This window comes from Lethenteron reissneri, chromosome 11, assembly GCF_015708825.2.
Source record: "Lethenteron reissneri isolate LAM-NWPU_2019-01 chromosome 11, ASM1570882v1, whole genome shotgun sequence".
Classification (NCBI taxonomy): Eukaryota; Metazoa; Chordata; class Hyperoartia; order Petromyzontiformes; family Petromyzontidae; genus Lethenteron; species Lethenteron reissneri.
The window spans coordinates 1,793,569-1,817,131 of NC_083789.1; the positions used below are offsets into that span (position 1 = coordinate 1,793,569).

The 23,563-nt window shown below is 45.9% G+C and overlaps 2 protein-coding genes across 3 annotated transcripts in view; one reads left to right on the plus strand and one right to left on the minus strand.

Moving 5' to 3' along the window:
• The window catches only part of DTD1 (D-aminoacyl-tRNA deacylase 1), a 93,734-nt gene that overhangs the window by 38,625 nt on the left and 31,546 nt on the right, over nucleotides 1-23,563 (plus strand). The window lies entirely within an intron of this gene.
• LOC133341259 (proteinase-activated receptor 2-like) lies at nucleotides 526-10,639 on the minus strand. Its single transcript, XM_061549753.1, has 2 exons — nucleotides 10,224-10,639; nucleotides 526-4,960 (listed from the first exon to the last, which is right to left on the minus strand). Exon 2 carries the CDS (start codon nucleotides 4,921-4,923, stop codon nucleotides 3,829-3,831), a length of 1,095 nt encoding a protein of 364 aa, XP_061405737.1. The 5' UTR covers nucleotides 4,924-4,960; nucleotides 10,224-10,639; the 3' UTR covers nucleotides 526-3,828.

The following is a 23,563-nucleotide window of genomic DNA, read 5'->3' on the forward strand; positions in this document are numbered from 1 at the left end:
CGACAACCGCTCTCTCCCAGAGCCCTGGGCGCACGTCGCACCCCCTTCATAACCGCTCGCTCTCCTCCATCTTTATGGAACCTTGCCACCAACCCCGTCCCTTGGCCTCTTTCTCCGCCTCCCGCTCTCCCCTCGCCTTTCTCTTTCCCGCCAAAATCTGTATTGAGCCAGTTCCCTGCTCGCTCCTGCCCAGCTGTGTCCCAGCCGCATTTCATCAACTATTTCATGATGGTGTGCCCTTAGTGTTCTTATGCAACCCCAACGTGCCTTTACGTGACCCCGACGTGTCCTTACGCGACACCAACGTGTCCTTACACGAACCCAACGTGGGGCCCACCTTGAGCTCGTGGCCCCTGCCAGCCTCCTCGAGGGCTCAAGTGGCGTCCGCACGCTTCGTTGGTCACAACTTGGCACGGCACTTTCAAGTTGCCACTACTCAGTTCACATCCATGTCAGTTCAACACACCCGCACGCACGCACACACATGAAACAGAAACGATGGATTCATTCGATTGCTTTATTTCAAGCAGTTGAGAGCCCTTTGAGAATACACACGTCTCTTTCTCAAGGTAGACCTGGGGATGTCGTCATTTCACTGACCCCGCTCTCTGATGGTCCTCAATGGTTCGTCCAAGTCTTGTGGTTCCTCTCGTTACAAAGGGCGAAACGAGCCCACCAGTACCTCCTCAGTAACTCTGAGACTTCCTCCTCGGATTGTTCGGTGGCAGTGCAGTCCTTGGCTGCCCAGAGCTGAATGTTTGTACAACATTTGGATCCCCGCGTGTTGCCTCGCCCCATGTTGGTCACGTGGATTTTCTCCTGGTCCTCCGGTTTCCCTCCACGACGTTCTATAAACTATAAACGCTCTATAAACGTGCCTTTAGATTATTTGGCCGCTGCTCTAAATTCCCACGTGGTGATATGAGCCTCTGCGATGACGAGCTATCGATCACGCTTGGCCAAGTCGCCTCTGAAAAAGAGCTCGCAGTTCCGTGGGCTTTGTCCGGTAAAATAAAAATGAGTTAGTAATAGTTAGTAGTATTTGTTTGTGTGGATGCCTATATTTAGGTTTAATCAGATAAACTATTGAGCCCTCTATTTGTACTTGCCAACTGACCATTAGCTAAAAAAATATTTCTGTTTTGCTTATAAGCATTTTACAAATAAGCACAAGCATTCTTTTTTCTTCACAAAATATCCATAGTTTCTTGGCAAAATGTTCGTGCAATATGTGGCAGACATATTGCTCATGCAATTATTTATTTAAAAATACCTCAAACGCGTTGGTTTGTTACTATACTGCGCTCATGAAGGCACCTGCATTAGTGGACACGTACACACACACAGACAAAGGATCCCCATGTAACCTTTCACACACTCTCAGGGCAAGTGCCAGTACCGGACCTGCGCACGAGGGCTTAGTGCGGTTCTCACCATGCTCGGCCGATGTTTGCATTCTGTACCACGTACTCATTTAAGGCTGAGTCGACCTCGGGGAAGTCAAGGACCAGGTTATGATATCACATACCACTGGTCTTAGCCATGGCTAAGAATCTTAACTCAGGTCGCTGGATTCAAAGAGTCGTGGGCTATCCACTGCTCGACCACTTTGCTCAGACACACGTTCAGAATGACGTACCTGAACCGTAACAGATGTGCATTCGTGCACGCACGTCAAATACGATTAGAGAGCACACTTTCCCCAAATAACCATGTGGACTTCCAGGGACAGATGCGGCCGGCGAGCATCTAGCTCCCCTACGTTGACTCGGCCTCAAAGCTAAGGCTGCACTAAAATGGTCTCCTCATTCTCATTTTCCAAAAAAAGTTCAACGTTTGTAAAAATGTTATTTTAAATCGGATATCTGATCGGATATCCGATGACAATCCAGCTTCAGCTATTGTCCATCTGGGGGTCATAAAAGTTCGTACCACCGTGTGGGAAGTCTGCTGTGGTACGACGCTGCCCCGGTCACGGCAGTGTTGATACTTAGATATTTGGTTTGTACCACCAAATGGTGGCAAGCAGTCGTTACATCCGCCACCACACGACACAGCCAATTAGTAAGGGTTGTCACATAAGCAATACGTGCCAATTAGTTACTATACTCTTTGGTTCTTTCGGTAAAGTGACGTAGGTATAAAATAAAATAAATCACGACGTTTCGGGCGCAACACAAGCAATCATCATCAGGTGGGAAAGCTGATTTACGTTATTTTCTACCTACGTGACTTTACCGAAAAAACCAAAGAGTGTGGATTCCTGCAGTCACGAAAGCTTCAAATCAAGTAGTTACTACTTCAGCACCCCGGTGTGTTGGAGAGTAAAAACATTATGTTTACAATTTGAAATGACTGTGACGTTTCACTGGTAATTGCAACCAGAATTGCCCGATGAGGCTGGTTGTAATTATCAGCGAAACGTCACGATACTCAGATTGTAAATGTCATGGGTTTACTCTCCAACACACAAGCGGTGTGCTGTACTAGTAACGAATTGGCACGTTCTGTTTACGTGACAGACCTTACCAATTGACTATTTCGGGTGGTGGTGGGTTAACGACACATTTATATCCATGCGATCTAACCCAAAAAAACCTTTAATAAGGAAAATATTGGTCGCTAATGTCTGCGTGTTAAAGTGACGAGCAGGGAGCTACAAGTAACATGATTATACAGGGTATTAGTACAGCTACACTATGATTACCAGAATAAAGTAGTATGATACAAATTAAAAAGGGGGTCAGACTAAGTGACACACTATCGCCATCGTTATTCACAGCGACATTACAATATATATTTTAAAACTTGGGTTCATAGCGAGGGTTTTAGTAAAGTCGTTTCACGGCACGTACAAACCCAGGGGTGCGTGTTGGGTGGGACGTGGAGGTAATCGGGCTCGAGATTAGCAACTTGTCACGAGCATGCTTTGTGAAATATACGTTTTCGAGTTAATTGGATGTTTTTAATGAATACATCAGAAATGAATTAACATTCAGTCCCGAAATCAGAAAAGCTTCATCGTGATAACAGATCAGGTTTGTAAAGTGTATAAATACAAGCGCGTGTTAATATTCCGTGTTAAAGGCAGCCATGTAAATATACACGCTGCACACCAACACAAATAAAAAGTTAAACAAAAGAGGAACGTAAAAAACATTTTCTTCATTGACACATTAGGGCATACTAAAAACATCAAAATCTTTCACAATGACAGCTGCATTTGACCTCCTCCCCAGCCAGCTACTTCAGAAGGGAGATGACGCCGTTGTGGCCGCTTCAGAAGGGAGACAATACCGTTGTGGGCGCTTCAAAAGGGAGACAATACAATTGTGGTCTCTTCAGACGGGAGACAATACCGTTGTAGGCACTTTTGTTTGTATTGCGGTGTATGCAAACATGACTCCTTGTAAAAAGGTGTCAGTTTTGTTGCCAGATAGAAGGGTAAAAAACCAATTATCATATTTTTACTGGCAAATGAGGTTCCTATAGTGGGAGACAATACCGTTGTAGGCACTTCGGACGGGAGACAATACCATTGTGGTCTCTTCAGACGGGAGACAATACCGTTGTGGTCTCTTCAGACGGGAGACAATACCGTTGTGGGCGCTTCAGACGGGAGACAATACCGTTGTGGTCTCTTCAGACGGGAGACAATACCGTTGTAGGCACTTCAGACGGGAGACAATACCATTGTGGTCTCTTCAGACGGGAGACAATACCGTTGTGGTCTCTTCAGACGGAAGACAATACAATTGTGGGCGCTTCAGACGGGAGACAACTCCGTCGTGGGCACTTGAGACGCTAGATGACACCGTTGTAGGCACTTCAGATGGGAGACGACACCGTCGTGGACGTTCCCGTCTGATCGCCTCTCCCCGGCGCATCCTGCAGGAGCTCCGAGTCGTCCCTGCCCGTGCCACTGCTCCCGCGCAGCAGCTCGGGGCGGCTCGACGTCGACGGGCGCCACCAGCAGGACAGCGCGCTGAGCACGCGCGCCTGGAACTCGCTCGACACGAAGTAGAAGACGATGGGGTCGAAGCAGGTGTTGAGGCTGCTGAAGGCCAGCATGAGCTTGTAGATGCCGTAGAGGTCGCTGTTTTTCTTCGTCCAGTGGAGCAGCGCGTGGGCCAACAGCACGCAGTTGTTCGGCGCGAAGCAAAGAACGAACGTGACCAGGACCACGACCGACAGCTGGATCCCTTTGCGGATGTCCTCGTTGTTCCGCCCGTCGCAACAGGAGCCCAGCTTGGCCTTTGTGAGCGCCCGAATGATGGACACGTAGCAGAATACGGTGATGCAAACGGGGACAAAGAAGTTTACGGCCACGAAGACGACGCAGTAGATGAGAAAGAATGTGACGACGTCCTTTCCTTTTGGGAAGACGTCGTAGCAGGTGGTGATGTTCAGCTCCTGGACGTGGTTGAGGAGGTTTATCGACTGTATGGGTGACAGCATGGCCAGGGTCAGGAGCCAGATGCCCGCGGTGACCAGGGCGGCGCGGCGCGCGCCGTGCATGTGGCGCGCTTGCAGCGGCCTCACGATGGCCAGGTAGCGGTCGACGCTGACGCAGGTGAGGAGGAAGGTGGAGCAGTGCGTGTTGGTGTAGAGCAGCAGCGTGAAGACGTGGCAGAGCGGGCGGCCGAACGGCCAGTCGTTGCCGCGGAAGTGGTAGGCGATCTGCAGCGGCAGGAAGAGGACGTAGAGCAGGTCTGCCGCGGCCAGGTTGACCATGTAGACGTTGGAGGCCGTGCGCGTCTTCGTCTTGAACAGGAAGACCCAGAGGGCCGTGGCGTGCACCGGCAGGCCGACGGCGAGCACCACGAGATAGATGCACGGCAGCACGACGGTGGTGAGGCTGCCCGTGAGCATCTGGCGCGTCTCTTCGCTGAGCGTCGCGTTCGTGTCCGTGACGTTCGGCATGGCGCCCGGCACTCTCTCGCTGCTGTTTGGTTCACGGCTGCGGGAAAACATTTCCAGCCGTGTTAAAAGTTTATCGCGATGCGCGTGGGTGTGTCGATAACTGCGGAGTGCTGTGCGAAGGATATTGCTCAATTTCAGCAGCAGCAGGAAGTAGGTTTTGTTTGATTACACTGAACCAACTGTCTTTCATTGTCAACTTTTTAAATATAAATATGTAAAATGTTCCGTCACAGTGGCGTGCGTTGATATTTTCTGCGGTTCATTTTAACGGCTGCCGTATTTTTTACGTCTACTCGAAAAAAGCACTTATTTATTTTAACACAAACTTACTCTTCATCGTGACATTTATTTTTGGGAAGTAAAAGCTAATGAGATTTCAACTCGACACATGCCACACTTTTTATTGATGCAATTTCGAGAGACGTTGAATCGTATGAATACACGCCCATGCATGGACGAGCATATTGGTGACATTGTATTCTGAATAAGGCACATTCTTTGCATGAACATCAACTGCAAGCACTTTAGGTGCAAAACATTACAATTTATTTTCCGACAATGCCTGCAGATCTTCAGAGTGTCGATGAAGACCGCCAGTGCAAGGTGCACGGAAGAACACAGTGCCAAGCATCGCGAATACAACGTGACCGGTTGTCACGATATCAGATTCTGGTTGTATTTGTACTTAATTTTGTTCTTGGTTAATACGTCCAGCACAAATACACATTACTTTAAATGTTATCAACCGCAGAACATGGAAGTAAATTTAGAAAATCATGATAATATATTAAATTTACTCCAAGAGTAATGTTGTGTAATTCCATTTTGTTATATAATCATGGCATTTAGCCAACATGTCCAAAATATTTAGCAAAGCACCGATTGAATGGAAAATAGATGATTATTTCCACTGTTGATTATTGAGTTGGTTGCTTGATGAATATTTTGTCAAGAAAAAATTATACTTCGGGATTACTCAAATGAGGAACAATAATCACAATAAATGAGATATTACATGATGTTATCTTGCGGCGCGTAGCAAAAAAAAATTGCGCTCGATATTCACCGAAATTTTTACGAATGCCGTGTCAAGAGAAGCTGTGTCACACAACTACACATTCGTACATGAAGCAGAATTTTAGTTGGTGGCGTTTGTAAAAAAATAAAAATGAGTCATGCATATCACAATCAAAATGTAGTATTTATACCACACCTAGCGTGTGGTGTATTCCGAGGCACTTTGTCGAGCATTCTGCGTGTCTTTCACGGGTATTTGTTGTTGTTGCGTGTAGTGAACTGTTGCAATAGGTAACTGTGGAGAAGTGAATTCAATAAGGGAGCTATAACACTGGTCAACAAAAAAAAACATTTTTCTGGCCTGGACTTTTGCACCTGTTTTAGACTAATTTCAGGGTGCTGATTCCAAATCTGATCTCTCATTTTTATGCTATCGGCATACCCCATTTTCATTGATTTTACCCGAAATTAACTCCGTCACTTATGATTGCAAGTTGTTGCGAGTCAGTGACTGCTTTAGTGTTAAAATATGGTGCTGTATTTTTAGGATAGTGTGTTTATAATATCATTTGATGTAGATATCCACATTTATTTAATATTTTTCTTCTGCAGTTTTTATTGAAAATGCAATATTTGATATCTCAAAAACCTGATGTGATAGATAAAAACTGATGCCAGATTTGGAATCAGCACCACAAAAATACCGTAAAACCGTTGGAATACCTTATGCCAGAAAAAGTGTGAACAGTGTAATTAAGGTCCAATGCTTGGAAGCTTACCACCCTGTTCGCTGCGGTATCCGATGGACGATGTGCACTTGGCCTGAAGGATATGGTCATGTTTCACAATCACTCGGTGCTCTGCAGAAGGGCTCTTGCCAGAAATGTGAAAAAAAGCTTAATAACTCATCAGATTCCTTCCAGTACAAGTAGATATTCTGATTCTATAGACGATTCTATATTTTCTTCTTTTAAGGCAGCGTTATTGATTGCATCGTTTTGTTTTTGTTTATGATACTTTATAGATGGAAACTCCAGTTTATTAATATATGTGTGGACCATCCAGCATGTGCTGAATATGAATATGAACAGAGGTTGGATGTGACCTGCAGACTTTACCTTGTGTACCGATGATCCAAGGCCTGGTATGGTGTTTCTAAACGCACTTGATCATGATGATAATAACGTACAGTCTGTCGGCAGTCCGCACCAGGACGAAGGCATTCGCACACGATGTAACTTGTTAGATGACCACACTGCACCATGCTGGTCAGTGTGGGTTGGAGAACAGGGGGCCCAGGACAGCTTCAGATATTGCTCGCGACAAATGTCAACCATAGCCAGCCTGGAATGTAACTCATGTGGCCTGATTGATAGTGGAGTGTACTGATGACTCCATCCTTGAATCGACTTAAGCAACACGTTGATACGTGCCTATATTTAATCTTGAGTTCATGACTACAGAGGGATAATTAACTTTTAATCTGAGAATTCAAAAGCAACCCACACCGATCGAGAGTTGATTAATACTCACATCCTGCTTCTTGGATCATAAAAATTATCTGAAGTACTTTGATCGGTATTCATACTGCAGTATCTCATTAAGTGAAATCATTTCTTGAATTCCCCAAGTAATACATATTTAACACTATGAGGCAAACTATAATAAGCATGTAAACTTTATCAGTGCTCCATGTAAGCGGTGGATCGTGTCGGATGTGATGGTGTTTTATCAATAGAAAATGTAAGATAGCAATGTTCAACATTGCTATTTTTTTTATTAGTATTGGTTTAGTATTTTTCCATTGGACTACTTCTGCGCTTTCTTTTCAATAATAACAAAGCCAACTTAATTGCCTCATTAGACATTACGTTACATGTCTAATTTACGCGCGAGTTCGTAGCATTTGAACATAGAGCAGTCACTCCGTGTTTCGCGCATTACTCGATGAACCCAATGACCCGAGTTTGATTCCAGGACATGGCTAAAGTCACCAACACGCATTGAAGAGTGCCGCTTGTGTTGTTGTTGCTGCTCTGGAGAGCGAGAGATCGATGATCGATGTTCGGTTGCTGCGTTGGTGGCAATTCGTCGTGATTTTTCACTGAACAGAGCGGGTCGCGTGAAGGCTGCTGCCATCTTCCACTCCACCAGCATGCACTGACCGGCGTCATGAAGTATGGTCAAACCACCTCCACGACCGACTTAGCGTGTGGAGGCCTTCATCTAGCAGTGGATAGATGAAGGACCGTACGTTTTTAATTACAGATAGATGGCGGCAAATGCATGGCGTATCGTCTGTAGTATGCTCACCGCTAAGACGTAGCCCACAGCTGATCAGCTATGTTCAGGGCTGATTATCAAAGTGCAGTACTTTAGACTAACAACGACAAAGACCCTCCGTATCGCCTGTAACAGACTGTAGGGGCAAGTGCTGTTAGCGAGCACCTACGAAGGCCGACACGGCACAACAGGAGGTGGGTGGCCAGCCGGGCTGTCTGACTCCCCAGTGGTGATGTTTGCACACCATACCAGGTATTCATTTGAGGCTAAGTCAACCTAAGGGAGGCCCATGACCGGTTAAGATCACCATCACTGGTGTTGGCCGTGAGCAGGAATCGAACTCGGGTCGTCGGGTTCGTAGCGCAGCGCGCTAACCGCTGCACTACCGCTCCCCCCCCACACACACACACAGACCTAGGCTTTCAGGACCAATATTATGATTCGTAATTAGTTTCTTTTGAGTGAGATCGTTTAATGCATCGTGGTTTTATTTTACGATAACCTTCCACCACCCAACAAAGCCAATCAAATGAAGTTTCCACGTGGAAAATGACGCCAGTTGATTTCGTCTATCAGCAAAGCCAGTGTTGACACCAAGCTCAATTTTTTTATATTTGTCAAATTTGAGCGATTGTAAAATGTTATTTGATTAGACCAATTGGCAAACGTTGCTCGTCTTTCACCAACCTGTCCGTCATCACTGGGAATTGAACGAACGTTGCCGGGCTCGTGGGCCAGTGCATGAATCACCGCCTCGCCACCCTCCACGGAAACCGATATGCACTTATTTATAAGCGGGTGTAGGCGTCTGCACCGAGCGTTTATTTTGGTTAACCAAATTAGTAATGCATTTGTTCCCCAACCAGGTGCTTTTTTGTTTATCGTAGCCAACGATGAATTTGGATGAAAACCATCAACGCAGACGGTGACTACGACCACCAAGCACCGCCGAGTGGCCGATTGTAACGAGATGAAACTAGCGACAGCTGCTGACATCGTCGTTTGTTCGCTTTATTAGAAACTACGATGCACCCAGGAATGAGCAAACATTTTTAATTGGTTCTGTAAATAATGTAATATATTTAAAATATATATTTACTGAGTTCACTTATGAGTTGACAAAAATTGGGGGGGGGGGCACGGAATTACGACGAGGGCATTACATCTTCCACTGCATCTTCAGTCGGCTAGGTTAAGAGAATCGCTCGGTGGAATCAAACGGAGTAAGGCCTCAACACGGTTTGTGCAGGGTTTTGTCCTTCACCAGACGAAGACTTTGACTCATGCTGTCGCGTACGGGATGTGTTGAAACGCGGAAGTTATGGGTTTCGAAATCGAGCACATGTCTGAAGTGTGCATTGTAAAAAGTGTGGTAGCAATGATTATACGGTACAATATAAATGAAAGGGTTTTTTTTAAAAAAATCAAACAACAATCACTTAATAGGAGGAGAATGCGTGTTGTGTAGTAAATGTGCCAGTCAGCTTGTATGTAATGTTAGCGTAAAACATTACCACGCGCTTCAGAGTGGAGAATATTAGTGTAATATCAGTCCCCTCCTTCCCACGTCACTTTCTCTCCACGTGGACACTTTAACATATTTTTGGACACATCCCAACGAGCGGACGACCTTCTGGGAAAGTGTCATTTTAGCAGCATCGGGTTCAACACAAGCTAACTCTGGAGGAGCGGTGTTGACATTCAGTGTCTCATAAGCATGTAAAAACATGTTTCCCAGAGAGCTCTGGGTACTCTTATATGTTTCATTCCACAAGCGATGTTCGAAATAATATGTTCACATTTAACTTACGATCGCATTGATGTAAACAGTAGTTTAAGAATTCTAGATTACGAGTAGTTTAAGAAACTAACATGAAGTTGCGATTGCCTTGGCATAGAACGTAATTATACTTCTGGAGTCCAGAGTGAACTCTTCATGGGAGTACTGTTCGATGTCCCTTACACCATGGCAGTCGCAACGAGGAGAACTAAAATGTTACCTTAGGAAGATGTCACCGCCGTTGTCTTCTGTACAATGTGCTGCATTCAGAAAACGTAATTCTGATTTCTGGATTCCCTTAATCTTCCATTATCCTGATGCACATGCTAGAGGTTGAACACAAGTGTGTTGCCTATTGATAACGTTCGTCATTTCTACTCACGAACACACATTTTTTTTAAACCGTTCAAATTGCTCTAACCCTGAACGCGTACGATCCTCGGCCAGGACCACAACCGTCGGTGATGAACCTTGAGTTTCCGTTGGTGTTTGACGCCACCGAGCAAGGCAGGAGCGGTGAACAGCGGCGTCCGCGACACGTGCGCGTGCTCGCTGGGCCGCGTGCTCGTGGAGGAGGCCGACGTGAACTGGAGCGTTGCGTTCGCAAGCCACCAAGAGTCGTGCGGCCGCTGCGGATCGTTGCGCCGCGCCGCGTGGAGGAAACCCACAACCACAGACGTGGGAGACTGTACTTCCACGGTGCCGCCCTGAGCGAGAGGCCCGAGAAAACAAATGAACAACACAACGCGATGTTACGTTAGCGCGCAGTAATTTTTATTGGATGTATCATTTTGTTAGACCTTACGGGTGTTTTTAAAAATATTTATGTTAAACTGGCCCCACACACCCTTAATACCTCTTGGCTTATCTTTTTATTTCGATATCGCCACCGTGTTTCTTCCCATACACTCGTGTATTACAATTTCAACAACTTAAGTATGTACGATTACTGGTAATAGGACTGTTTATAACGTATATAATTCAGATAGCATTATCTATTTTACCTCAGCCACTTCTTCCCCAAACCACCCCATTGTTGTAAAGTGCCTTGAGATTTTATGAAAGGTGTAATATAAGCTCCAATTATTATATTATTATGCTCATAATTATAATTATGTATACAGTGGCCATCGATATGCTCCGACTATGAACATTAGAACACCATTCCAGTGCCCGGCACTTGATGAACGTAGCTAATGCGTCACATTGGGTCGATGGAAAGAGTATGTGGTACGGCGTTGATGGAAAGAGAAACTTTTCATAAACTCCGCTTGCTCCTGTGGCGTTCCAAAGTGGTTTTCGTGAAGGATTGTCGGGCGTGCGATAAGAGAAACATTGGCACCTGTCGTTCTTCAACTCGGTTTTATCACCGTAATGTTTTTACCGTTAGAGTGCCACTATGGCGAGATGTTAACTACCTCGCCTGGTATACAGGAGGTCGTGGGTTTGGTTCTGACCCTGACCCTGACGCCTGCTGTGTATTTGGAGTGTGCATGTCTCTCTCCCCGTGGACACGTGGATTTTGTTCTGGGTCCTCCAGTTTTTCCCTCCACATTTAGAAACATGCATTTAGAGTATTTGCCTGCTGTACATTTTCACGTCATAATCCACGTGGTTGAGCTATCATTTGTGGCCAGGTCGCTTCTGAACAAGAGCCATTCAGACGCTGTCTTTCCGACAGACCTGTTCTTCACCTGAGGACGGCTGCTTGCGTTGTGGCCGAAATGTCGTGAGAATTATTTTATTATGTTTTATTTATTATTATTTTATTATTTCCCTTCTACGTGACTTTACCGAAAGAACCAAGAAGAAGAGCTACGTAGCTCAGTGGCCCTTACCCGGGAAAGTAAAGATAGTTTTTGAATAGTTTTTAGTTTTAAGTAGAAGAATCAGACATCACTATGTACCATTACAGCGTAAACACAGTAAACACGTCTGCTAATTTTGTTCCAATAAATTATTTTTCTTCAGCGATTATCTCCACGGTGATACCATCCGCTCCCGGAGATTTCCCCTTTTTCACACTGCGGGGGGAACAGTCGACGTCTCCGTCTGAGACATCGGCAACTTCCTTCTCTTCGCACGTGTCCTGGGCGGGACACGCCACATCCAGCACGTTTAGTGACGGTGACGATGATGGTAACGCCCGTCACGTATTTTGATCGAGTCAAGCACATACTCCAGGGCATTAGAATATCAAATATACCCTTTGGTAAAGCAAGTGATACTAATGGAATGGGAAACATCAAGCAAAGGTATGAATTGAAATTGGTGGCGATAATATAAATTTACTGGCAGTCACCATCATCTTCGTCGTCATAGAGAACACGCAGTAATCTAAGCGGTGGTAGGTTTCACGTCCAATCAGCCTTGTCCTATCCACCACAGTGAAAAGAAAAATCTAATGGTTCGTACATTTGGTATATGTGCCATTCGTATAGCGCAGGGTTATTCCGGAGGAGCTATGATTCACAGACATCGTCTGCTGCTGCTGTAGCTTCACAGCAGGCGGGGGAGATGGAGCGATCCGCTTATCGTATAATTCATTCCTGCAGCTCTTGCCATGGCCTCTGAAGTTTGCACGAGTCTCTTTTCGAATGCGTGTGCGTACTTTGAAATGCAAACACACGGCCCCTGTGTCAGTCTACTGCTGGCTGAAGGCCTCCCCAGGCCCTTCCGTCGTGGGGGTTGCTTTGACGATGCTTCCGTGCGCCGGTGATTGCGGGTCGGCGGATTTTTTTTGGCGCAATGGTTGAACCACTGCGCCACCGCTAACCCTGTTTACTACTCGTCATTCAAATGAAGCTAGGATACCGTACAGGAACTTGTAAATATAGTTTAATTTCTGTTCAAATTGATTTGTTTATACGTACGGAGTCGATTACATTATAATCGATATTTAAACTGAAAGAGAAATACATGGATCGGAGAATAGATGGATGTCGGAGGCATCGCCTTGACTGATCATGTATATCAGGGGGTGGGGACCGGGCATATCGTGAAGGGACGGAGCAGCAGCCAGAGGCTAGAACGCGCCCAATAATTTGTTGTTCTTTGTCCGCACCTCCGATTGGCACGGTTGGCTACGTATGGTGGCAAATAAGTTCATCATACACATGTAAAGACGACTTGACACACTTTTATTGAGATGGTTTATTTATTGAAGACACGTTCACTCGACCAGGCGGAGACCCCACTGCAACAGCCCCGAGTCTCCCGCGCATCTCCCCCTTTTATACCAACCCAGGCCACGCCCCCCTTCTCGATCATTCTCGCTGACTCTGGACGCTCGCTCCACCGGCAGACTCCACCGTCCTCTTCCGTCATCTGACCACGCTCCCTTCTCGATCATTCCCGTAGCCACCAGCCCCTTCGTACTCACAGCTGACTCCCTCGTCATTACCTCCCGTGGCCACTAATCCCTTCGCACTGCAGGCTGACTCCCCTGTCATTACCTCCCGTGGTCACTAGTCCACTCGCACCGCAGGCTGATTCCCCTGTCATTACACGTCCATGAAGCGATGGGATCAGTAGATGAGTGATGGATCGTTGTATCGCGGGGCTATGTGTGATGGTAACGGCATAGAGAGGCCTCATCCAGCAGTGGATTTACTATGGCTGCTACTGATGATGTCAGAGCTTGGCCGCTGACAAATCACACCAACCCCCACACAACTTCTTTCGCCGTGCCGTGCACGCGAAATTTCGCGATTAATTTTTTTCACGGACACCACCTGCCCCCCAAGTTGCCCCCCACCGCACAACACTTATCCCCTCGCCTGCCATTCACCCTGCATCCCAGATTGCTCGGTCGCAACCCTCCGCCTTCCACTTGCCACGAATTGCATTCCCTTGACAATAATTCCCCATCCACCTCTGTTGTCTCGTCGTCCAGTAACTCGCTCACCGCTCGTTCCACTGCGGAGCAGAGCCATCGATGCCGTGTCATTACGAGCAACCTTCTTACTCTGGCAAATCACAGGGCTGTCAATTCTCGCTCTGTCTGTCTAATGTAAGCGGGTAGATGGACGGAAGGATGTATATATAGTTTTTATAGATGTGCTCTATATGCAGCTATAGTGTTAACAATGTCTTGAGCTTTATTGTAAATCGGTTAACGCGGATGCTTATTGCAAACACTGCGTGTTAAATTACCAAGGAAGTATAATTAAAATAGTACGGGCATCCCGGTAAATGTTCCTTCTGTCAAGAGCAGTCGGTCATTCCATTGTTGCTGCTGTTTCCACGATGCGATGGGTTTGAAGGCGTTCGCCGCTGCCAGCCGACAGGTTAGCTCAGCGGACACGGAGCTGACGGCTTTGGTTTTCTTCACACAGCGAACTTGAGAGAGGCCCCGTTTCAGCTTTAACACGAGTGTGCATTCATTGTAAAATGTGAACATTATCCGCTGGGAAACAAAAAAACAGTACGCGCAGGTTCTTAAATCTTCCTCTCCAGTCGATACCCGCTACTCATCTGGGTGAAGCAAAATTACTGGACTGGATTTGTGGGATTTCATCAGTCGTACTTGACGCCGTCAGGATTGTGAACATAATAGCGCGATTGACAACACGGCCACACGTCGACTTCATACAGAGAGAGAGCGTCGGCGTGGTGGGGGTAGCGCTGCGGTGGAATGGTTTTGCGCGGCAGGTGGACCGACGGTGCCACTTCAATCTAGATTTGAAGCTTTCGTGACTGCAGGAATCCACACTCTTTGGTTCTTTCGGTAAAGTCACGTAGGTAGAAATACAAATAACGACGTTGTATCGGTGCCACCTGATGAAGGCCGCTTGTGTTGCGATCGAAACGTCGTGATTTGCATTTCTAACGACGTGACTTTACCGAAAGAAGCAAGGAGTACGGTGGCACTGCAGTTTAAATCCCCTCCGCGCCTGTGCACCCACCGCTCGGTGTACATGAGTAGGGGCGTGGTGGGGTAAAGTGTGGGTATTGCCACATCTTCAACGACGTATACCCAGAGTGGAAGAGTAGGCCGAATCACTTTTAGAGGGTTTTTGTTTCTATTTTTCGAGAGCTTCCTCCAGGAGGTGGAGGCCCTTCCACCAGCAGTGTCGTGGGGAAGCACTTGCAGCGCTGCGCCTTCACCCTGCACGCGAATGACATGACCCAAGTTAGGCAGGTTGATGATAAGCATTTTCATTTCATTGTTTTATAATTGACATTTGCAGACGAACTGACTCAAGTATGCTGTTTCAAAGAAGACGTAAATCAAAAAAGGCCGCAACGTACCCCACTTTTATTTCCGCGCTAAAGCAAAAATCGAATTGCTAAAGGAAAACGTGCCGTGCACGAATGTTACGGATGAATGTTACGGATGTCTCCCCATGCAGCAGTGTGTATACAGTACAGATGGGTCACATTCATTGCGGGTGAACAAATAGTTTGGTGACGCTGCGATTGGCAATGGTTCACAAGCACAACAGCAGCTAAACATGTTCGTCAAAGCACTGCCTTCAACTGAAAAAAATATAGACGTTTCGGACAATGGCCCTCCTTCATGGCCGGAAGTTTGCGGTGGAGGGGGGGTGCACGTGGGATGCAACGCCCCTGCCAAACTGGGCACGTTTATTAATTTATCTTCAGTAGTTTACAATAAAGATTTTTAAAATTTATTATATGCGGCCGCCATTCCGAATGTGAGGGACAAAGCGAACCCAATACCCCCCCTCCCCCCACAAATATAGAAGTCAAATTCCACCTAAAAAACAAACAATACAGAGTGGGAGACGTTTCGGACAACGGCCCTTCTTCATAGCACATGTTTAATAGCGTGTGTAGATGAGTGATGCGGAGCGTGGAGTCTACACTACGAACCTGTCGATCCCTTATCAGTGCCCCTACCTTATTACAGACCAATCCAGACCTTATTGGTCACCACGTGCCCATTATACATCTCAACGTTCATCCTACAAAAGTCCCAATCACAAGAGAGAAACACAAACAAATTGACAAAAAAATGTTTTGCCCGTATTGAAACGGCTGTACGCGGCATAGACATGAAAACTCAATTTCCCTGTACGAGAATACGGGGTAACCCGTATGGGTTGACGTGTATGATGGATGAGAATGCGCACTGATGCCTCCATGCGGTGTTCGCACCGTGCGACTTGGCCAAGCCACGCGCAGCGCTCTTGTCACATCGACAGAGGGCGCTGCGGTTGTGCATCTGAAGCGGACACGTTTCGCGATCAAGGACGATTTTGTCGGACAGCCCCAGGATTCACACAGCCTTAGTTTGTCACTACAAAGGTTATGCTTTATTTGTTATCCGGTAAGAAGTTCTGATTATGCCTTTATTCACCGAAGACATTAGATATTCATTGTAGATTGGCTTGGTGCGACAAAGTCTCCATTGCGTAAAATCGTGTATCAGGGCACAGATCAGCTGCAGATTTACCTCGTACCAAAATATAAGAATAGGTTTTCCCCTTTTTTATGGTAACAAAACAGGTGTTAAGATGTTAAAACACCAAACGGAAACCCTTTACAAGGAATCATGTCTGCATTGTCGTTGAAACAGATTGGTCCACACCAATCAGTTTCAATGACAATGCATATATTAGCAGAGTATGTTTTTTGTTTGGACTGCGTGCAAAACAACCGCTTTTCTCTCGTGCAGCACGCATGCTAGTGGTGGTTTTTTGCATTTGTTGATAATTTGTATGTACATCATGGGACCTCTTTTGCCAAAAGGCGTAAAAGGCATCCTCTGGTCTAACACCGTTTGAGACGAGACCAATCAGTTTGAAAGACAATGCACATATTATCAGAGTATGTTTTTTGTTTGCATTCTGACCACACGTATTGTGGTTAATGCAGACATGATTCCTTGTAATATGCTTCAGTTTGGTGTTTTAACATCTTAACAGACGCTGTCTTTCCGACAGACCTGTTCTTCACCTGAGGACGGCTGCTTGCGTTGTGGCCGAAACGTCGTGAGAATTGTATTTTATTATGTTTTATTTTTATTATTTTATTTCCCTTCTACGTGACTTTACCGAAAGAATCAAAAAGATCTTAACACCTGTTTTCTTGCCAGAAAAAAGGGGAAAACCTATTCTCAGCAAAACTCCTCTTTGGCATTTTTTTTGGGGCAGCCATTACAATGTATAATTCTTCTCATGCTCGATAATGTTCTTCGACTCAAAGCAGACTATTATATATATCTTCTTGTCAACTTGGAAGAGTGGGTGATCTTCCGGAGCGACTGGTCACTGCGTACGTGACACTTTTTCAGGGCCACCGGGAGAGATTAATCAAGTGGAGAGACACTTTCAATTGCAGAGTTGTTTCAGGTTTTTCAAACGTTGACTTCATGTCGCTTTATTATGCCCTGGGCTAGGGGTGAAGTAAGCTGCGTCATCGACAATTTCCATTTTGCTGTTTGCATTTATAAAACATTGAGAAGATGTACACGTGCACAGTGTTCTACGCTGGCACGATTGCACGTGTGTCGTTTCCATTCAATCTGTTGTCAAAATAACACAACTGTCGCACAATTTGCACAATTTATTTCCCATTTGGCAATGCCAGACTTTGTCAGCTCGAAGCCTCAGTTGTTTACGTGAAAAATAAGATAGAAGAGTTAGTTTACCGCAGTCACATTAACAAAGGCAGCTGAAGGGAATCCCTCATCATAATCAGCTGTCATCAGTCCACTGCTGGATGAAGGCAAACCCCAATCGCCACCACCTCTCACAGTTCTTGCAAAGAAACAATTCACCTAGGACCTGGACACGAGCTTCATCTGTGGATGTCCTCTTGGATGCGTTCCATTTCCTTGCTGCATAGCAATGAATGCCCCCTTCCTACTGCGAAAAACTTGGCAGGAGCTTCCTGAAAAAGAGTCATGAGACTCAGTGAGGCTTTCCTGAGTAAACAGGCATAACATTTACAATGGAAATAATCATGCTTTCATTACAATGGTGGAGGGGAGGTAGAGGGGCAAAACTCATGATACCAGCACACTGCTTTGTATCTAAGCACACGTGGCCCAATGGGTGTGCTTATTCACAACTTCCACTGCGATACTCAAATCAGTTTGTGTTCAGGTGCCGGACGGATCGTTGCAGTACGTAGCCCAGGTCACAGCAGCTCATGCACAGCTGGTGCCGGGCGGAATTCTCGCGGTCGTATCGCAGGGCCGTGAGAGTCAGCGGTGGCGGCGGCTTGGGGAGAGGCTTTCATCCGGCAGCGGACTGATCGCGGCTAAAGATGACCTGCGGTTGAAAAGCAGTGCACGCGATTCCGGCGTCTTTGCACGCAGTTCCCGTCGTTATCTGCTTTTTTGCTCGATTCGCCGCAGGGAACTCGCCGCTCAACCTTTAGAAGCGATGTTTGCCGCTGCGTTGTGAGCCAGTGGACGCGTCCTTCATTACGGTCACCTCTTCTGAACAGGGCTCAGCGGGGACGAGCCATGGGAACGGCAGGGGGAAGAGTGGAGGGCGGACGGCACCGCCAACCTTTGCTGCTGCCGGCAGACTGCTTAGAGGATGCCTGTGTGTATTTTATTTGTGTGTGTGCTCGTGTGCGCTCGTGTGCGCTTGTGTGTGTGTGAATGTTTTATGCATGTGTGTATTACACATTTATATTATTTATATGTGGATATTGTTTACTTGGGATGCTGCTGTGGTGTAATGGTCAGCACACCGGACTTGCAAGCCAGAAGTCGCCCGTTCGATTTGATACACTGGCGCAGCAGTTCAATCGATAGGCAAGTTTCTAAAGTCCGCCCAACTCTGTCCACCCAGCGATATAAATGGGAACACCGCAGTTAGTCGACCGCTAAGTCGCATGTGTTGGGGTAGAGTGTGGGTATGCCAACCTCTTGGAACACGTGGCCCACATGGCAGAGCAGGCCAATTAGCCTTCCGTGGTTCTCTCTCGAGCTCCCTCGATTCGATGCCCTTCCTGTAGCAGTGGCGTGAGCAAAGCAGTTGCAGTGCTGCACGTTTGTCCTTTACCTTTGTATGTTGAACTTCTTTCGCACCGTACGTAGACAACCGTGCTAGCCATACTTGGACGTAATCGCGAAGAGTTGTGAAATGCACAGCATGCACGGGGCGTATATTTTGGTTTTATTCATGTGGAAGGTGGCTTAGGGGACCTTTCAGAAGTCATTTGTTTTCATGGCACTGGTTCCTATTGTTGGCACAGTTCAGGGCTTCTGTCAATAATTCCGTATTATGTAATAATCGTCATCAATTCCCATTATTTTTGGCGTCTAGCCTTGCAACGTTGTGCTGTCGGATAAAAATCAATTTCCAGAGGCTCTATGTAGTTTTAAAATACAGATAATTTTAAGAAAAAAATGCTGAATATCCCACAAAGCGTGGGACAATTACAGAAGCACACTTGGTAAAGCCATTTCCAAACCTTCCGTTGTGGTTTTCAAAAGTTGTTATAAAATAATGGGATCCTTGGTGAGTCGTCAATTCGATGTCGCTTCCCTCGGTTTTTCGCGCTGGCGTTATACGCCTACTGCGGCATATCGCTTTGCACGACTTTTTGAATCGGTTGGCACGGTTACGTTATCAGGTGAGCGTTTGGCCCCTGGGGTTGCAAACCACAGGCGTCCATCGGAGGTGACTCAGCCCTGAGGATCTAATCCTGGTAACAAAGCCAGTCGAACAATTGTATTTTTTTTATTATTTCCTTTATTATTTCCTTCTATTGCATTTAGTCTTAATTTTATTTCCTTCTATTGCATTTAGTCGTAGTTCTGAGAGCTTAATGTGTAGCAGTGGGCAGAGAGAGGTGCACACAGAAGATGATTGGAGCTCAAAATTGTTGTTTTCTTAGTTTGCTCTGGAACGTGATTGTTAAAGACCCATGTTTTGTCTCTGCACGGTGCTATTCGTTACGGGGATTTCTGAGAGTGATTGCTTTTGACAAAATACAAGTTCCTGCATATTAACATGAATACTTTTTTTCGTGATTATTCATCGGCAGTGGTGCATAAACACACGCCAAAATAAAGCTGAACACGTTCATCGACAACACTGCCCTAAAAGGAAAAAAAAGTGTCTAAATATTTATAGGCAGCAGCCCTGAATCTATGGGGTATTAAGAGAGCCACTGCCCATTTACGGCAATATTATTGACGAACTTATTGTTGCTAATTGTAGTCGTGTTATCACTGTCATGCGAAACGCGCCAGGAAGATTTGAGGATAATTTAAGCGCAAAGCAATGTTCCCCATTCCATCATTTGTCGAGAAATTCTCGTCCGAAGCGGAGCCTAGCAAGCAACTCTCTCCCTATCACCAGGGAGGAAGGGAACAAAGCCAGGATGCCCTGACCGAAAATATCGAAACACATCCTCAAAAGGAAAATCGTCAAAGGGTGCAGCGAAAAACCCAGGCTCCCAAATGCACAAGATCCTTTCGCACCCCAAGGATTCTCTTCCACATCAAGAGAAATCTTACACTTTGTACGAAATCAGTCGTAGCAAGGGTGATAAAGCGTGGATTGGCCTAGACCAAGAGAAATGTTGAGACCCGGTTATGCGGACGTATGAGAGGTGTCGCGGTGGGCAGATGTTAAATACCTCGCCTGGTATACAGGAGGTCATGGGTTCAAAGCCGACCCTGCTGCCTGTATATTTGGAGTTTGTGTGGTTTTCCCCGTGGTCGCGTTGATTTTTTTTCTCCGGGTCGTCTTGTTTTCCCCCCTACATTTAGAATCAACGTGCGTTTAGAGTATTTTGGCTGTTGTAAATTTCCACACGGTGATGATCCACTTTCGTTGAGCTATATTTGTGATAGCGAGGTCGCTTCTGAAAAAGAGCTATATAGCTCAGTGGGCCTTAACCGGTAAATATACAAAAATAGTTCATAACTTTTTGTTGTTCATGTCGGTACTGAACCTGGATTTTACAGAAATATGCTTTGGCTGAGCAAGCGATGGAATGGGGCCTTCCCAGCCTTAGCTCAGACATGGACACGCCTGGCTCCACGACGCTTGGATAGCAGCATGGTGATGGACTGGAACTTTGACAACGTGTGCAGTTGATATCTTGGCAGTTGTTAAAAGCCTTGCGCTAATCTGTTCGTGTGCCATTAGTGGCTGTTGTCCTTCAGCCATCCGTGATCATGTTGAATCAGAGTCACGCTCGCAATAATTATTCGTAATATTGCTGTAAATGAAATGCAAAGTATGTTTTTTTTGCACTTACATTTTTCCTAAATGTTGCGAGATTTTTTGTTTGTTTGCAAGAGCGTAATCTCAGCTGCAGTAGAACGCCGCTGGCTAATGGCAGCCCGCTATCATCTTGTTGTTTTGATGGGATTGATTGCAGAAGGTTGTTTGGAATTCACGTGTTTGTTTGGATCCCCAGTGCTGAATGACTTATGGTACATGCGTAATGCTCATTGTACCAAACAGCGGGTCACCACACATCTATGAGCATGACTCAGAAAGGCATTAGGCAGCTGTCGTGTTTTTTTTCGAATATCCCTTTCCTGAGACGGTGGTGAACACCTGCGCACTGGAATCAATTAATTTTATTTGAGGGCAGTGAGAGAGAAAAAAACCACAGCCACTCTTTCATTTCTCTCCTACATTTATTCAGAGCGACAGTGAATTTACTGGACTCATCGTGCCACTGTCTAGAATTCCAACTCTTGGGGCATCTGCTTGTGGAACGAGCAGAAGAGATTGAGTGCAGGTTGTGGCAGATTGTCTAAAGCAGTGGTTCTTAAGTTGGGGTGCACGCTACACCCCCTGGGAGTGCGAGATGCCCTTTCTGGGGGTGCGAGACATGGGCAGATTTCTTTAGAAGGTAAATCATTAAAAACACAAATTAAACACGGGCACGTAAGTACAACAACGTTGTTGATTAAAACTTACGTATTTATTAAAAAATTGTGTACGATTGAGAAGCAAAGGGTTGCAAGGCTGCAGGTGAAGGTTAAGAACCCACTGCTCTATACCAATGAAGCTTGATCGAGAGCCCCATAATTATCATCCAAGCAGGCTGAACTCGTAAACACGTTTTTTTCTTCACGAACGTCTAACGCTTCTTCGTTAATGTGAGTATATTCCTGATTTTTTTAACAGTTCTAACGGAGCTTTTTTGCATCTGGACACAATGCTCACGGATGATGCTGGCTTCGTGTTACAGAATGGAAGTGCTACCAGCGTGTCTCCATACCGGGACAACTTTCCGGCGTGAGCAGGCTCAGTAGAAGGATTGGTGGTGGGTGGACGAATGGACCAGGGTTGTGTTGGAGAGCCAGGTGTTGTCACGGTTATTGTAGCAAGTAGTTGACGATGGAGACCAGTGGTTATTAACCTTTGCACCCCTTTGGTTGTCAATCGTAAAAAAAAAAAATTACAATGTTAATACACAGGTTTGATGAAACAAAGTAGTTGTACTTTGATTTAAAGCTTTCGTGACTGCAGGGATTCATATTCTTGGTTCTTCTACGTGACTTTACCGAAAGAACCAAGAATATAAAGTAGTTGTACTTACATGCCCGTGCTTAACTTGTGTTTCGATTATTTGCCTTCTTTAAAAAAGTCTGGCATGTCTCGCACCTCCAGAAATGGCATCTCGCACCCCAGGGGGTGCAGCGTGCACCCGAGATTAAGAACCACTGGTGGAGACACGTTGTGAAACGGATACCATTGGAAAAAAACCAGTAGGTTGCTGAGTTGAGGAAGGGTGGTGGGAGATTGGTTAACGCTGCGTGGAGTTTTTTTGCTGTGAAAAGTTAATTGGTTCTAGTTAAGTTAACGAATAAGCAGACAATGTTTCTTTCATATATCTGTCTCTCCGCATAAAAAAACAAGAGCATTTTTTTACCATGACCCATAGGCCACACGGCCCTCTGTGAATGCATAATTTCAGCAGCATTGATTCAGCGCAAGCAAACTCTGGACCGGCTTCAACGCGGTCAGGCTTGCTTCAATCAATGCTGGTGAACTGTCACATGTTTTATAGACAAGGGCCCCTCTCCCTTTAGGATAAGGATCCTAGTTGGACGCAACATTTCATAATACATCACTGCCGAGGCTCCTCTGGGTAACGGGTCTCGTGAACGGACGTGTATGTTTTTGTTGGGGAAATTTCTGATGAGGTGAAGCATTCCGGGGATTTCAACAAAGGATATGGTGAACATCGTGGAAGTACTGAATCGAATGCGGCCATACGTGTTATACGTGCAATCGGTATACTCCAGAAGAGGAGCTATGTGAAAATTAGAGTTGGGCTTGTGAGGGTGCTGATGTACGGTGCGAAAGAAGTTCAACGTACGTGCATGCATACATACATACATGTGGTACCTCTCTATGAGATCCATGATGGGTCATCTTGTGCTGGCAAGTCGTGAAGGCCTCCCCTCATAGTCCTATGATGTTACACAGTCCATTTCACTTTTGGACGCATCAGCTAATTTTCACTGCTCCAGCCTGCTCTGATGAATTCGCCCATTTATTCCATCCATTTTATATCAATCTGGCTTCAGTAAGTGCCAGTTATAGATATCCTGTCGTCTTACGCGCCCTTCCAAGCATTTGCGTGAGTTTGTGCTGC